This window comes from Rhinatrema bivittatum, chromosome 3 (genome assembly GCF_901001135.1).
Source record: "Rhinatrema bivittatum chromosome 3, aRhiBiv1.1, whole genome shotgun sequence".
In the NCBI taxonomy this organism is placed as follows: domain Eukaryota; kingdom Metazoa; phylum Chordata; class Amphibia; order Gymnophiona; family Rhinatrematidae; genus Rhinatrema; species Rhinatrema bivittatum.
Genome location: NC_042617.1, coordinates 5564079 through 5578263, shown reverse-complemented (window position 1 = coordinate 5578263; position 14185 = coordinate 5564079). Strand labels below are relative to the sequence as shown.

The 14185-nt window shown below is 44.0% G+C and overlaps 1 protein-coding gene across 2 annotated transcripts in view; it reads right to left on the bottom strand.

Annotated features, from left to right (window-relative positions):
* Positions 1 to 14185, bottom strand: part of XPO5 (exportin 5) — a 404361-nt gene that overhangs the window by 23300 nt on the left and 366876 nt on the right. For both annotated transcript variants that reach the window (XM_029592834.1, XM_029592835.1), the window contains 2 exons: positions 10264 to 10310; positions 10038 to 10132 (listed from right to left, as the gene is read on the bottom strand). In XM_029592834.1, coding sequence (XP_029448694.1) covers positions 10038 to 10132; positions 10264 to 10310 — 142 coding nt within the window. The remainder of the gene's footprint in view (positions 1 to 10037; positions 10133 to 10263; positions 10311 to 14185) is intronic.

Below are 14185 nucleotides of genomic sequence, written 5' to 3'. Positions count from 1 at the left end.
TGTACACTGTATTCCAAGTCAGATCTCAACAGCGACCTATACACGGGCAATATCACCTTTTTCTGCTGAGAGAACAGAGGGGAACTCCAAGGTCACACGCTGCTGTCCTGCTGGCAAAGATGAAGGTGGGCCAGGACAAACATATGACACCACATTGACAGATGGTAATTTAAGTAGACAATTCAAGAACCATTTCTGAATCTCGTTTGCCAATTCCTCATGGGTGAATCCCTAGCTATAGGCTGCTTTCCAACACAAAAGGGGACCAAGAGACACCCAAACAGGTGGTGTTGGTAACGGGGAGGGGGGGCGGGAGCCAGAATCCAAACAGTGGGCCCTAGGCGGGAGAGTTGTGTTCTACACCTCAAGCAGGTTCCGAAGGACAGACTGGCTGAATCTACTGTCGTGTCAGCCATCATTACGCAGACAAATATGAGATGTGAACGTGTGGAGAGAACTTCACGTTGCAGCCTTGCAGATCTCCTCCACAGGAACTGCTCACAAGTGGGCCACCGATGCTGCCATGGCTCTGACATGACCTCCAAGATGCAGTCCTGCCTGGGCATAACAGAAGGAGATGCAATCTGCTAGCCAATTGGACAACGCCCAACCGATTCTTGTCAAAAGAAATAAAAAGCTGGGTGGACTGTGTATGCGCTTCTGTCCACTCCAAATAGAAGGGTAGGGCTCGCTTGCAGTCCAAACTGTGCAGTGCTCATTCATGTAATTGGTGCGAATGGGGTCTGGGAAAGAATGTTGGCAGGAGAACTGACTGGTTAAGATGGAAGTCCGTTCTGATCTACCCTTTAAAATCTGCACTGTGATGGGTGTAACCAGATCCTCAGCAGCAACTCCTTAAGTATCTCTCATGCACTAGGACCACCACTATCTCTTTAGGTGCCTCCACGAAATGGAGGATTTTCATCATCTTGTACCTGGTATCCTCCTTAGTCAACTGCGCTCAGCACAAAATCTGTGAAGGTTAAGCCCTCTGGTGGAGACTTCCTTCGTTCCTCTGGAGGAGAAGGCTCTGAAGGGAGACCCTCCGACTCCTCAGAGGAGGATTCTGCAGTGTCATTCCCCCAGGGGTCATACGGAGTCTCACCCTCACAGGGGATGGAGCCCTAGGTGCTTGGCCTTCATCCAGAGGCATGGCCATCAGCCTCTATGAAACTTCCTCCTTGGAGGAACCAGAAACGAGCACCACTGGGCATCAATGGCCTCCCGGGAACCAACACCAGCTGGGTCGGTAATGCCAGATGAGCACATTGAGCCGTTCCAGCAGCGGTTTCAGAATAGAGAGCGGGGCATCAGTACAGTCTGTGCATGCAGCACTCTTTCCACCGCCAGCTGGACTCTGCTCTAATTCCTCCTCGAAAGTTAATGATGCCAACACAGACTGGTTGGCAGGAGAAGTGGCAAGATCTTCCTCAGATCTCAGAGGTAGATCGACAACTGGCACCAGGACCGGCGGAGAACATTGCGGACCCCTGGCATCAATGGAGGATGGGCACTCTTCGCCGCAGGGTTGCTTTGGGGGCATCTGCCCGGCGGTGATCGGGGAAGGCCTGCGCGATCGGCGCCGAGCCCCGCCGGGGGAAGGCCAGGGCTACACGCTCCCCACCCGAGGGGACTCGGCGACGACAACGCGGCAGCAGCCACGTAAGAAACTTTGCCTACCTGAAAGGGAAACCGCGCCGAAAACGATCCGCCCACCGATCCAGCTCCTCCAATAGGAGCAGGCCCTGAGGGGCTTTAAATCCGCAGTCAGCCCGGCGCCATTTCTTCTTGCTTCTTCTGCCCGGCGGTGATCGGGGAAGGCCTGCGCGATCGGCGCCGAGCCCCGCCGGGGGAAGGCCAGGGCTACACGCTCCCCACCCGAGGGGACTCGGCGACGACAACGCGGCAGCAGCCACGTAAGAAACTTTGCCTACCTGAAAGGGAAACCGCGCCGAAAACGATCCGCCCACCGATCCAGCTCCTCCAATAGGAGCAGGCCCTGAGGGGCTTTAAATCCGCAGTCAGCCCGGCGCCATTTCTTCTTGCTTCTTCTGCCCGGCGGTGATCGGGGAAGGCCTGCGCGATCGGCGCCGAGCCCCGCCGGGGGAAGGCCAGGGCTACACGCTCCCCACCCGAGGGGACTCGGCGACGACAACGCGGCAGCAGCCACGTAAGAAACTTTGCCTACCTGAAAGGGAAACCGCGCCGAAAACGATCCGCCCACCGATCCAGCTCCTCCAATAGGAGCAGGCCCTGAGGGGCTTTAAATCCGCAGTCAGCCCGGCGCCATTTCTTCTTGCTTCTTCTGCCCGGCGGTGATCGGGGAAGGCCTGCGCGATCGGCGCCGAGCCCCGCCGGGGGAAGGCCAGGGCTACACGCTCCCCACCCGAGGGGACTCGGCGACGACAACGCAGCAGCAGCCACGTAAGAAACTTTGCCTATCTGAAAGGGAAACCGCGCCGAAAACGATCCGCCCACCGATCCAGCTCCTCCAATAGGAGCAGGCCCTGAGGGGCTTTAAATCCGCAGTCAGCCCGGCGCCGCGCGCCTAGCGTCGCGCGCCGAAGGGGCGAGACAAAGGGGCAGGCCCCTTTGTTTCGCCCCTTCGTACAGCCCTGAGAAGCCGAGCCATACCCTTGGATAAATCTAAAGCCATAAAGGTAGCAGCCAGCAAAGGTCCTAGGCTAGGGGATTCCGTAGGCTGGAACAAAGCCACCTCTCAACTTACCTCCCTAGCACCCTCCCAGCATCCACTCCAGCCTCTCCAACAGCCACCCTGCATTCAATCCAGCCTCTCCATCTTGAGCAAACAACCCCTCAACCTTCTTGAGCAAACAACCATCCTGCAAGCGTCCAACAAATGCTCAGCAAACAACCATCCTGCAAGCATTCAGCAAACAACCATCCTGAGCAAACAACCATCCTGAGCAAACAACCATCCTGAGCAAACAATCATCATGAGCAAACTACCATCCTGCAAGCATTCAGCTATCAACCATCCTGCAAGCATTCAGCAAACACCCTCACTGCAAACAACCATTCTACGCTCATCCAGAGCCCTAACCAATTAATTATTTCTTCCTAATCCCAGCCTTTCCTCCCATCAGTCATCCGCCTATCCACGGCTCCAGCCATCAGTCATCCGCCTATCCTCGGCACCAGCCATCAGTCATCCGCCTATCCACGGCACCAGCCAGCTAACCATTCACAATGTCTCTAGTACTCCCAATACCAACATTACAACACCGCCTCCCACCTAAAAGATTATCTGCCAGACGAGCCCTCCTCAAGAACTTAAAAACCCTCACCTCCATCTCGATTACTCCAATCACACAGCTTTTAGGCCTCTCCCTCTTCTCACTCTCACTCTTCAATGCACAATCCCTAACAAAAAAATCCCTAATCTTTAATGATTATCTCAACGACGCCAAGCCAGATATTTGTGGAGTAACTGAAACATGGCTCAAGCCCTCAGATACAGCGTTAATAAACCAACTACCTACACATACCTATGACGTCTTCTCACTCCCGAGACTGAAAAAAAGAGGAGGTGGAATCCTTTTGGCTACCAAAAAAAGTCTGAACTTCTCCCAACATCCATTCAGCTCTAACTCAAAACTGGAAGTCGGCTTCTTCACCTCACAACATCTTCAAATCCTTCTTGTCTACGCCCCCCCAGGGTTCCTAGAATCCAATGTCTCCCCTATCCTTGAAATCTCCACCTTGCTCATCAACCTGGATTCTCCAGCAATCATCTTAGGAGACTTCAATCTACATATTGACAACCCCTCACCATCCAACAGCTGTATAACCCTCCTCACAGCCCTATCTGCCATGGGATTCCAACAAATAGTCAATGAACCCACACACAAAGCGGGTCACACCCTGGACTTGATTTTCTTCAACAAAGGGATTACAAACACGTACAACTTAAAGAACAAAAAGGTCCCTTGGTCAGACCACTCTCTTATTTCCACCTCTTTCGCACTGGAAGAAACCAACACTCCTAACATCCCCTCACCTTCATTCCATTACAAAAAGCGATGTTCTCCAGAAGACCTCAACACCCAATTAGTCTCCCAGCTCCCCCTATTAGACTTATCCGACCCTAACACTGCCATTCGTTCATGGAACAACATAACAGAAAATATAGCCAACAAGCTCTGTCCTTCAATTACAAAAAAATCTCACACCAATGCAGCCAACAGACAACCTTGGTTCACCAACGAACTCAGAAAACTTAAACAAACTTTAAGAAAAAAAGAAGCGACCTGGCGTAAAACCCCTTGCGACACCACCATCTCATCATACAAATCCACACTTTACCAGTACAAATCCCTCACCTCAAAATCAAAAAAAGATTTTTACGCATCCAAGATTCACAACCTGGTCTTTGACGCTAAAGCCCTCTTCGCCTATGTCTCCAGCCTCACTCAAACCATACCGCGAGAAATCCCCGGCAATATGGCTCAGTCCAAAGCCGAAGAACTCGCTCAGTTTTTCCAAAATAAAATTTCCAATCTCCTAACACAACTGCCTCCCGACACAGCAGCCCTCCAGACATATCAACAACCTGCACACAAAAATGCCAGCTTAAACACCTTTGAACCTGTAGCCTCCACTGAGATACAAGCCATCCTGAGAAAAATGAAACCTTCATCTCATCCTGCAGACCACATCCCCTCCAAATTACTTCTATCTATTCCAGACACAATAGCTACATCTTTGACAAATATCATCAACTGCTCTCTAGCCCAAGGAATCTGCCCTGATGACCTCAAAATGGCCTCAATCTCACCGCTCTTAAAGAAACCTAACCTTGACCCGAAGGAACCCAACAACTTCCGCCCCATAGCTAACCTCCCATTCATCGCCAAGATCATGGAAAAACTAGTGAACTCTCAACTCTCAGATTTCATCGAAGACAACAATCTTCTCTTCACCCCACAACACGGCTTCAGAAAAAATCGAGGCACAGAATCCCTCCTCTCCTCGTTGACAGATTATATCTTAATGGGCCTTGACAAAGGAAACTCATTCCTATTGATCTTGTTAGACCTCTCAGCAGCGTTCGACACGGTCAACCACGCCATCCTCCTAAACCAACTCTCGTCTATAGGAATCAGCGGCACCGTCCTATCCTGGTTCAAAACCTTTCTCAATAACAGAGGTTACAAAGTTAAAATCGAAAACAAGGAATCCTCTAGATTTGACTCTGTCATAGGAGTCCCTCAAGGTTCTTCATTATCTCCGACCCTATTTAACATCTATCTTCTTCCTCTCTGCCAACTTCTCACCAACCTCAATCTAAAGTACTTCCTTTATGCAGACGATATCCAAATCATCATCCCCATCAAAGATACATATTCTGAAACTCTTGACTACTGGGAATCATGCCACCTGAAAATCAAACAACTACTAAACAACCTACACCTCATCTTAAACTCTTCTAAGACAGAAATCCTTCTCATTTCTCCGGAAACCAACATCTCCACTACTCTTCCCACCAACCTACCTACCACACAAGTTCGAGACTTAGGAGTGATAATAGACAACCGGCTAAACTTCAAGGCCCATATCAACAAAACAACCAAAGACTGCTTCTATAAACTCCAGGTTCTGAAGAGGATAAGACCTCTTTTCCATGCCCAAGACTTCAGAACGATCATCCAAGCAGTCATTTTTGCAAAATTAGACTACTGCAATTCCCTATTGCTAGGTCTGCCCTCTTCCTACTCCAAACCACTACAGATGGTTCAAAATTCAGCAGCTCGATTACTAACAGGCGCAAGAAAGAGAGACCACATATCCCCCATTCTGAAAGAGTTACATTGGCTACCCGTCCACTTCCGTATCATGTACAAAGCCATTTGTGTCATCTTCAAAACTATTCATCAACGCATCTCCCTCGATCTACAAATCCCCCTCCAAGTATACAACTCGACAAGACCTACCAGAAATGTCTACCGAGGCGCCCTCAAAGTTCCTCCTGCGAAAATGACCAAACACATCACTCTAAGAGATCGTGCCACCTCCACTGCTGGCCCTTCTCTGTGGAATTCCATTCCCACAGATCTCAGACTGGAACCTTGCCTCTTAACTTTCAGGAAAGGACTTAAGACTTGGTTATTCAAGCAAGCTTTCCCAGACACAATCTAATATCACGTCATAGATACAAACCAAGGACTTCAAATATTCAGCCATTAATCATGCCATTTTTACATAGCATTTAATTTATTTGTATACCGTTCAACCGTTTATTCTTTCCTATCTCTTCCTTCTTATCCAAGTTCTGCTACCCTTGTTATTTGTAACTGCTCCTTCGATCACCACAGTTCTAGTTGATGTATTTAATGCACTCCCGTTTCATGTAAACCAGCAAGATATGTGCTCATGATTGCCGGTATATAAAAACCTTAAATAAATAAATAAATAAAAACATGAGCCGTAGCCTTCCCAACCCTGGCACCAATCAAAGGTGACCAGTGCCGATGCTTCCTCTGCTTCCCTTAGCTCGGCCCGGTTTTTCTCTGACAACAAATTTGATGTCCTCGACCTGGAAGAAACTAACAGGGATTGGTCTCCAGCACCCCTAACTGCCGGTGGCATTGACGAAACAGATGGCCCCGCCGTTGTCGATGGTGCAGTATCCATCGGTGTGGCTCCAAGGTCCATTGGTGCAGGTAGTGCCAATGCCGATGGATTGAACTTCCTTGTCCTAAAGAGTTTCTCCATCTTATCGAGTTGAGCATGACACCCCTTAAGGGTCATCTGGGCGCACATGCGGCCACACTGGACATCATGTGATGGCCCCATGCAGAGGAGACACACCTCATGAAGGTCCACGATGGACATGGTACTCAGACACTGGTTACATCGAGAGAAACCAGACAAGGCTATGTTGAATGAAAAGGGAAAATAAACAAGAGCGGTGACGGTGGACCATTGAAGACGGTGAGCACAAAGGCACTGCTGCTACGAGGGAGACGGAAGCGAAAATATACTGACAGAGAATGCCAAAAAACCTAAGGAGTCTAAAGGGATTAACCAAGAGGGACCTGGCATCACTGAAAATGTAAAAAAAACCCCCCAAAAATCGAAACGAACCGATGAAAGTTTTCCAAGGCAATTTTCTAAGAAAAAGCCAAAAGCTCACTTAACCCCAAGGTGAAAGCTCCGCAGAAAAATAGAGACTGTAGAGCAGTGGTTCTCAACCCTGTCCTGGGGACCCCCCCAGCCAGTCGGGTTTTCAGGATATCCACAATGAATATGCATGAGAGAAAATTTGCATACACTGCCTCCATAACATGCAAATTTTCTCTCATGCATATTCATTGTGGATATCCTGAAAACCCGACTGGCTGGGGGAGTCCCCAGGACAGGGTTGAGAACCACTGCTGTAGAGGGACCCTGCAAATACCAGGAAAAGTGATTGGGACAGATTTATTAGTCATACAGAGGGGTCCATATTCAGTAGGCCAATTAGTAGACAAGCTATCCAGATAACTTATCCCATATATTCAGCAGGAGAAATGTCCTGCTGAATATACCAGCCTAAAATCATCTGGCTACATATAGCCGGATAACTAAAAAACCTGTTCGTCTATGTTTGAATATAGCCAGGTAGGTTTTTTAATTATCTGGCTTTGTATGGCTGGATAATGTGCTACTTATCTTTCAGAAAAAGACTTAAAACCTGGCTCTTTCAACAAGCCTTCCCTGAATCACCAGACAATCACTAGTTGGCCTTCATTCCACCCAGTCTGGCACTCCGTTTCTCAAAGAAAATAAATGGACTCTGAGACATTCAGGTTAAAGCACCGTCCTTAAGTTTTTAACTTGTACACTCTATGGTAAAATCTCTTTTACCGGCCTATCTTCTTTCCAGCTTGTTGCAAGCTTCCAAGTTCTCTCCCCCTGTTGATTGTAACTTTGACTTATTCCTACTTGTTGTTATCTTTCGTTTACTTGAATTTGTTACTCTAGTTTTTCCCTTTGTTAAACTGTAAACCGATCCGATATGGTAATTTACTATGAAGGTCGGTATAAAAAACTGTTAAATAAAATAAATAAATAAATAAACTTAACTACATATCTTGAAAAGATATCCAGCTATGCAGCGCTATCATCACCAACTAAACGAAAAGATAAGCTGCCCAATTCCCTCCCCCCCAAAGCACACTACAAGCCAGGCTGTGTAACCTAAGAGCAGGCTGGGCCCAAGTCCTGATTTTACGTTAAAAACGAGATCAGCCTGCCTCCCCCCCTTTCCACCCACAAGGAAGAAGTGTCGCACCTGCACCCCCATCCCTTCTCATCTCAGCCAGGAGTAAGGGTCCCTCTGCCCCATTCCTGGCGCCTCCAGCGCTGCTCTGCAGTAGCTGACCTGGCCAGATATAGTGAATATTTAGCTAGGGTAACTGGATATCTCGGGCCCTCCCCAGAACGCCCCATTTTCATATGGCAAAATTATAGCCAGATAAGTAGTTACCGGCTATAATTTAACAATATGCAAGGCTGAATATGCTGCATTAGCCATTTAGATGGATAACTTGTGAGTTATCCGTCTCAATGACTTTGAATATTGACCTCAGTATTTCTGCATGGTTGTGCATTTTTTTTTATTATATACATATTGTATATTTCTTTTCTTTGCAAAAGTATGTTTGAAGAATACTTGAAAATGACAAGTGATTTGTTTCTTTTTAATAAAGTATGTCTGAGAGACTAGAAAATTACGTTTTATATATTGCTTTGTTTCATTGTAGTTTAACATGTTGCCATAATAATAATAAAAAGAAAAAGTTAATTGACTTTTGCTCATTTCCTATTTCTCACTGCAACGCTAAAGAGAAAAAGATGTGACAAGAACCCTCCAGTCTGTGAGGCGCAGTCTTTCCCAAATAACTTTGTACCGAAGGGGTTAAACATATACTGCTAGGACTTCCTTGGCCTTGAGGAGCTCTGGATTTCTCTCACATTTAAAGCCTCTTACTGAGATTTTTTTTATTCATACCCTTCACTGTCCGTTTTAAACTTATTATTTATTCATTTTTTAATTTTGATGAATAAGATAAAATTAATTAAAACTTATTCTGATATTTAGTGATTACAACTGTTTTATTCATACTTTTTTACATTATGTATGTAATTTTGTTCACTGCCTAGGCCTAACAGTGTTAGGCGGTTTATAAATGTAAATAAATGTAAAATGTAAATCTTTGAATGCTAAGGGCAGGAGCTGTGGGACTTCATGATACGTCAGCACCAGGAGAGGACAGAGGGGGGGGGGACTCCAACGCCACACCCTGCTGTCCTTCTGGCAACGCACAAAAAAGGGAAAACAATGTGAATATATAAAAGCCATGAGTTTAATCATAGAATTATTGTATTGTTTTTTGGTGATTTTAAAGTTACTATGTTTTACATTTCAGTGTGAATTTTTTATATATATGAATGAACCGCATCAGCAAGCCAGGAAGCGTACGTATCTCCTGTGGCTATGAAGATTGCTCGGTCTTTTCAATCATTTGCGGTCCATTCTTAAGATGAAGCTTCTCAAATTTGCAGTGATATAAACCATGTCAAATTACATAGGCTCGCTGTGCAGACACGCGTTTAAAAACGCGAGTGACAGATATTCAATTCAAGACACGGTGAAATTCTAAGATCTCAGCAGGAATTCAATGGGCTCAACAACGGCCGAAGTTTCGCTAGCAAGCTTCTTCAGGAGCCAAACTTCTCAAAATTCAAATGCGTCAGAGGACAAACAATGCCTATAATAAATCCGACTCTCACAAGAAACAGGGACAATAAGTCTCCAGAGCCTGTGAACAAAGTCTTCTAATACATTTTCCAGGTACTGTCAAATGTTGACTTGGGACCAAAAGCTCTCCCACTTGTTTTCAAAACGAACAGAGACCCAGGACAAACGTGACACCACACTGACAGATGGTAATTTAAATAGACAATTTAGGAACCATTTCTGTATCCCGCTTGCCAGTTATTAGCTGCTTGTTCCCCATCACTAAACTCACAGATGAGATCCATGACTTCCCGGGTCAGCAGGCGGACAAGCTGCTCCTCTAGCATTTCCTGGGACTCCGGGTTTTCATCTGTGGTATCCTCATCACTGTAATAAAGCAATGGAAATGTAGCATAAATACCTCAGCTGAGACAATGCAGAGGGGATAAACACACAGGAGTGTGAACCCGTCACGTGTGCCCCAGGATCGCACCCTGACAGCCAGACACGTTTCTTACCTCAGCATACCTCTCTGGTTGATGATCTGCCACTTCTGAGACAGCCTCTGAAAAACACATCATTCATGCATAAAACAAGAACTCAGAGAACTAGCAATGCAGCCAATATAACAAATACCTCAAACCTGCCACAGTGAAGGATTTAAAAAAAATAAAAGTAAAGTTGCTTACCTGTAACAGGTGCTCTCTTACTGATAAGCCAGACAAGTGGGATGACAGCATCAGATGGCAGAACGAGAAGCCTTTCCCAACACATGCAGAAGCTCCTGTGCCCCTCAGGGGAGGAGGAAGTAACTGCAGGGATGATTTGTCCTGCTGTCTATGGAGAACACCTGTTACAGGCAAGCAACATTGCTTTCTCCATGGACACGCAGGAACAAATTCAGCCACTCAAGTTGGCATTCCCAAGCGGAGGGTTGTGGGAATGGATTTCTGGTTTTCTTTTATATGAGGAATATGTAACCTAGTTGAATAATGGACGGTGGGAGAGTTGAAGGGATTTATTTAATATTGCTTGGCCTAAGGCACTCTCTCTTTACAAAAGCGTGAGCAGAAACCTGGGTAGCTGCTTTGCAGATGTCTTGACTGGAAGCACTATTGAAGCTGTAGTGGTTCAATCTGATGACCTTTGACTTTATTGGAAAGATCGAAGCCTGCATCTTTCTAGCAATAGGTGATATAGTCAGGTAGCCAGGACGAACATGTTTTGTTTCCCAACTTGAAATCCTTGTCTGTTCAGATCATGAGATAAACAATTGATAAGACTTCTGTAAAAGGCTTCAGTCTTTAAGCAAAACAGAAGCGCTCTTCTACAGTCTTAGGGGTGAAATGCTTGAAATCTGGAAAAAAATGAAAGGGGGACCATAGACGGATACTTTTGAGAAACTTAGGATGAGTTCTCAATATCACTCTGTTCTTATAATTTTATGTACAGAGAGAACTTTCCAAGTCAGAAACTTGATATTAGATGCCCCGAGTTCAGTTTTGAAAGAACTAGGATTATGTCCCATTGTGTTGATGGATCCTTTCGAGGAAGGTGAAGATGAAAGAGACCAAATGTTGATGCCAGTGGAAGGCAAGGCTACAGAGTGTGCTGCAATAGCACTTAGAGGCACTCTGACTGAGTTGTTTTATAATCCCAACTTAGAGAGTTGAAGAAGGTATTGTAAGCATGGAAGTTTTGGTTTTGAGATTTACACCAAATAAAGAATCTTTTCAATTAAAAATGGTAGGAACATCTTTGTAGACTGTTTTCTTGCGGCCAGTATTTATTTATTTGGTCAGTTTTATATACAGATGTTTGGTTTTTTGAACCTTCACAACGGTTTACAGTTATACAAAGACTAAAAACAGATCAAATACATGACAAACTACATAATTTAAATGAGATTCAGTTATAAACTATGATTAATACAATTAGATACTTAAAATAATAAACACTAATATCTAAATCCATCATAAATGAAATCAATTAAAACATTTGAAAATAAGTGAAATCAAAAATAAAATAAGAATCACTGGCTTGAATCTGCTCCATGTGCTTGGTTAAAGAGCCATGTTTTAGCGCCTTCTTAAACCGCTTCAGATCCTTGTGTCGTCTCAATTCAAGAGACATGGTATTCCATAGTTTAGGACCCGCTAACGAGACAGCTCTTTCCCTGACAGATGTAAGTTTGGCACTTGCTACAGAGGGAACAACAAGGAATCCTTTATTGGTGGAACGTAAATTACGTTGTGGGGTGTGAATACGTAACATTGTGTTAAGCCAGTCAATATGTTCAGCATTAATAGCTTTATGAATTAGACAAAGCGTTTTGCATTTGATTCTTGCCTCTACCGGAAGCCAATGTAATGCAATAAGTACAGGAGTGATATGTTCTTTTTTCTTCACTCCAGCCAAAACTCTTGCTGCTGAGTTCTGCAAAATTTGAAGCGGGCTTAGTGATGTTTGCGGAAGGCCTAAATATAGGGAATTACAGTAATCGATGATGGTAAATAAGGCTTGAAGCACTGTTCTAAATTCTGCTTGATTAAGGAGTGGTTTTAGCCGTCTAAGTACCAGTAATTTATAATATCCTTCCTGAATTTTTACTGAGATATGTTGATGAATACTGAGTTCGTGATTAAGCCAAACGCCTAGATCGCGTACTTTTTTCCCCAACACAAATACAGATTTTTCCATGGTTATGCTTTTTTCTTGGTCGGCAGGTAATTGCTTACGTTCAAATAGCATTATTTCTGTTTTTGCAACATTCAAACAGAGCTTCATTTGATTTAACGCTTGTTTTATTATGTTTAAATACATAATGGTAATTTTAAAGTTTTTTTCAACTTTATCAGATTTATTTATTTAGGCATTTTTTATATATCGAACATATCATATACACCTCACGTCGGTTTACATAAAAGTTGGACAAGTCATTAATACTTTGTCCCAAAAACTTATAATAAAATACATACTTAACTATAAATAATTACAAAATAATAAAATACAATTTAAAATTTATAAAACCATACATGATGGTACTATCATAAAAACTAAAAAAGTAAAACATATTAAGTATTTTTAACTAGCGCTAAGAATTCCTAGGGGGAGCCCCTGAAGGTGTTAATCTATCTTAATGAAAACCTGCTCAAACAACCATGTTTTAACCTGTTTCTTAAATGTCTGTATGCTAGCTTCTAATTGTATATTGGGTGGGAGAGAATTCCAGAGTTTTGGCCCAGCCAACGAAAGTGCCCTTTCGCTGACTGCATTTAGGTGTGCTAGTTTTGGTGATGGAACTGTGAGTAATGCCTTGCCTGAAGATCTCAGATGATGAGCGGGGGTGTGAATATGGAGAGATGCATTCAACCATTCTGTGTTGTCACCATAAATGGAGAGTCAGACATTTATACTGGATTCTTGCCTGTATAGGGAGCCAATGTAACTCCTTCAAAATCAGATATTGGAATAATTAGCTGAATATCATCAGCATAAATATAATAATTAAGTTGCAGACCAGATAGTAATTGACGAATCGGTAACAAATAGATATTGAACAATGTGGCCGAAAGGGATGATCCCTGTGGGACTCCTGTTTCTAATGGAAATATTTCAGACACTGTGTTATTAATGGCCACCTGGTAGGTACGATGTTTAAGATAAGAAGAAAACCATGCCAAAGTTTTATCTTGGAGCCCTATTTCAGAGAGTCTGTTTAAAAGTATACTATGATTCACGGTATCAAATGCCGCTTTCAAATCAAGCATGACTAAAAGATTGCGCTGGCCATTATCGAACCCTTTTTAACACTGTGTCAGTAAATGAGAGCAAAAGAGTCTCAGTACTGCAGTGCTTTCGAAATCCAAATTGTGTTAGATATTATTGTCAAGGTGCTCCATAAATTGTTTTAGCACCACTTTCTCTGTTAGTTTAGCAACACAGGAAAGATTAGAGATTGGACGATAATTATTCAATATTGAGGGATCAGGGTTCTTTTTTTTAAGTACTGGTTTAATTATGGCGCGTTTTAGCTGGTCTGGAACAAGAAACTTCACACAACAATTTATTTCAGCTAGGAACGCTGCAATTAATGGTGAAATTTGTTTAAGTACTGAAATTAGAATCACATCAGAAGGATGTTTCGCAGGGTTTAGTTTTTTTAGTAGCATTTCTACGTCCTCAGCTGATATGTCAACAAAATCTGACCATGCACAATATTTTGGAATTAGCTTAATTTCCTGGGTAGGAATTTTGTCAAGTTCGTTTTTTAACTTGGTAATTTTATCATTGAAAAAAAGGGCCGATTTTTGGCTTAGTTCAGGATCAGATTTGTTGGTTGTTGATGAGGGATCATTAGTAAGCAGTTTTACTATTTCAAAAAGAACTTTCGGGTTTTGAACAAAACTGGAATTTTTCTTTGCTGTAATAGTCTTTTTT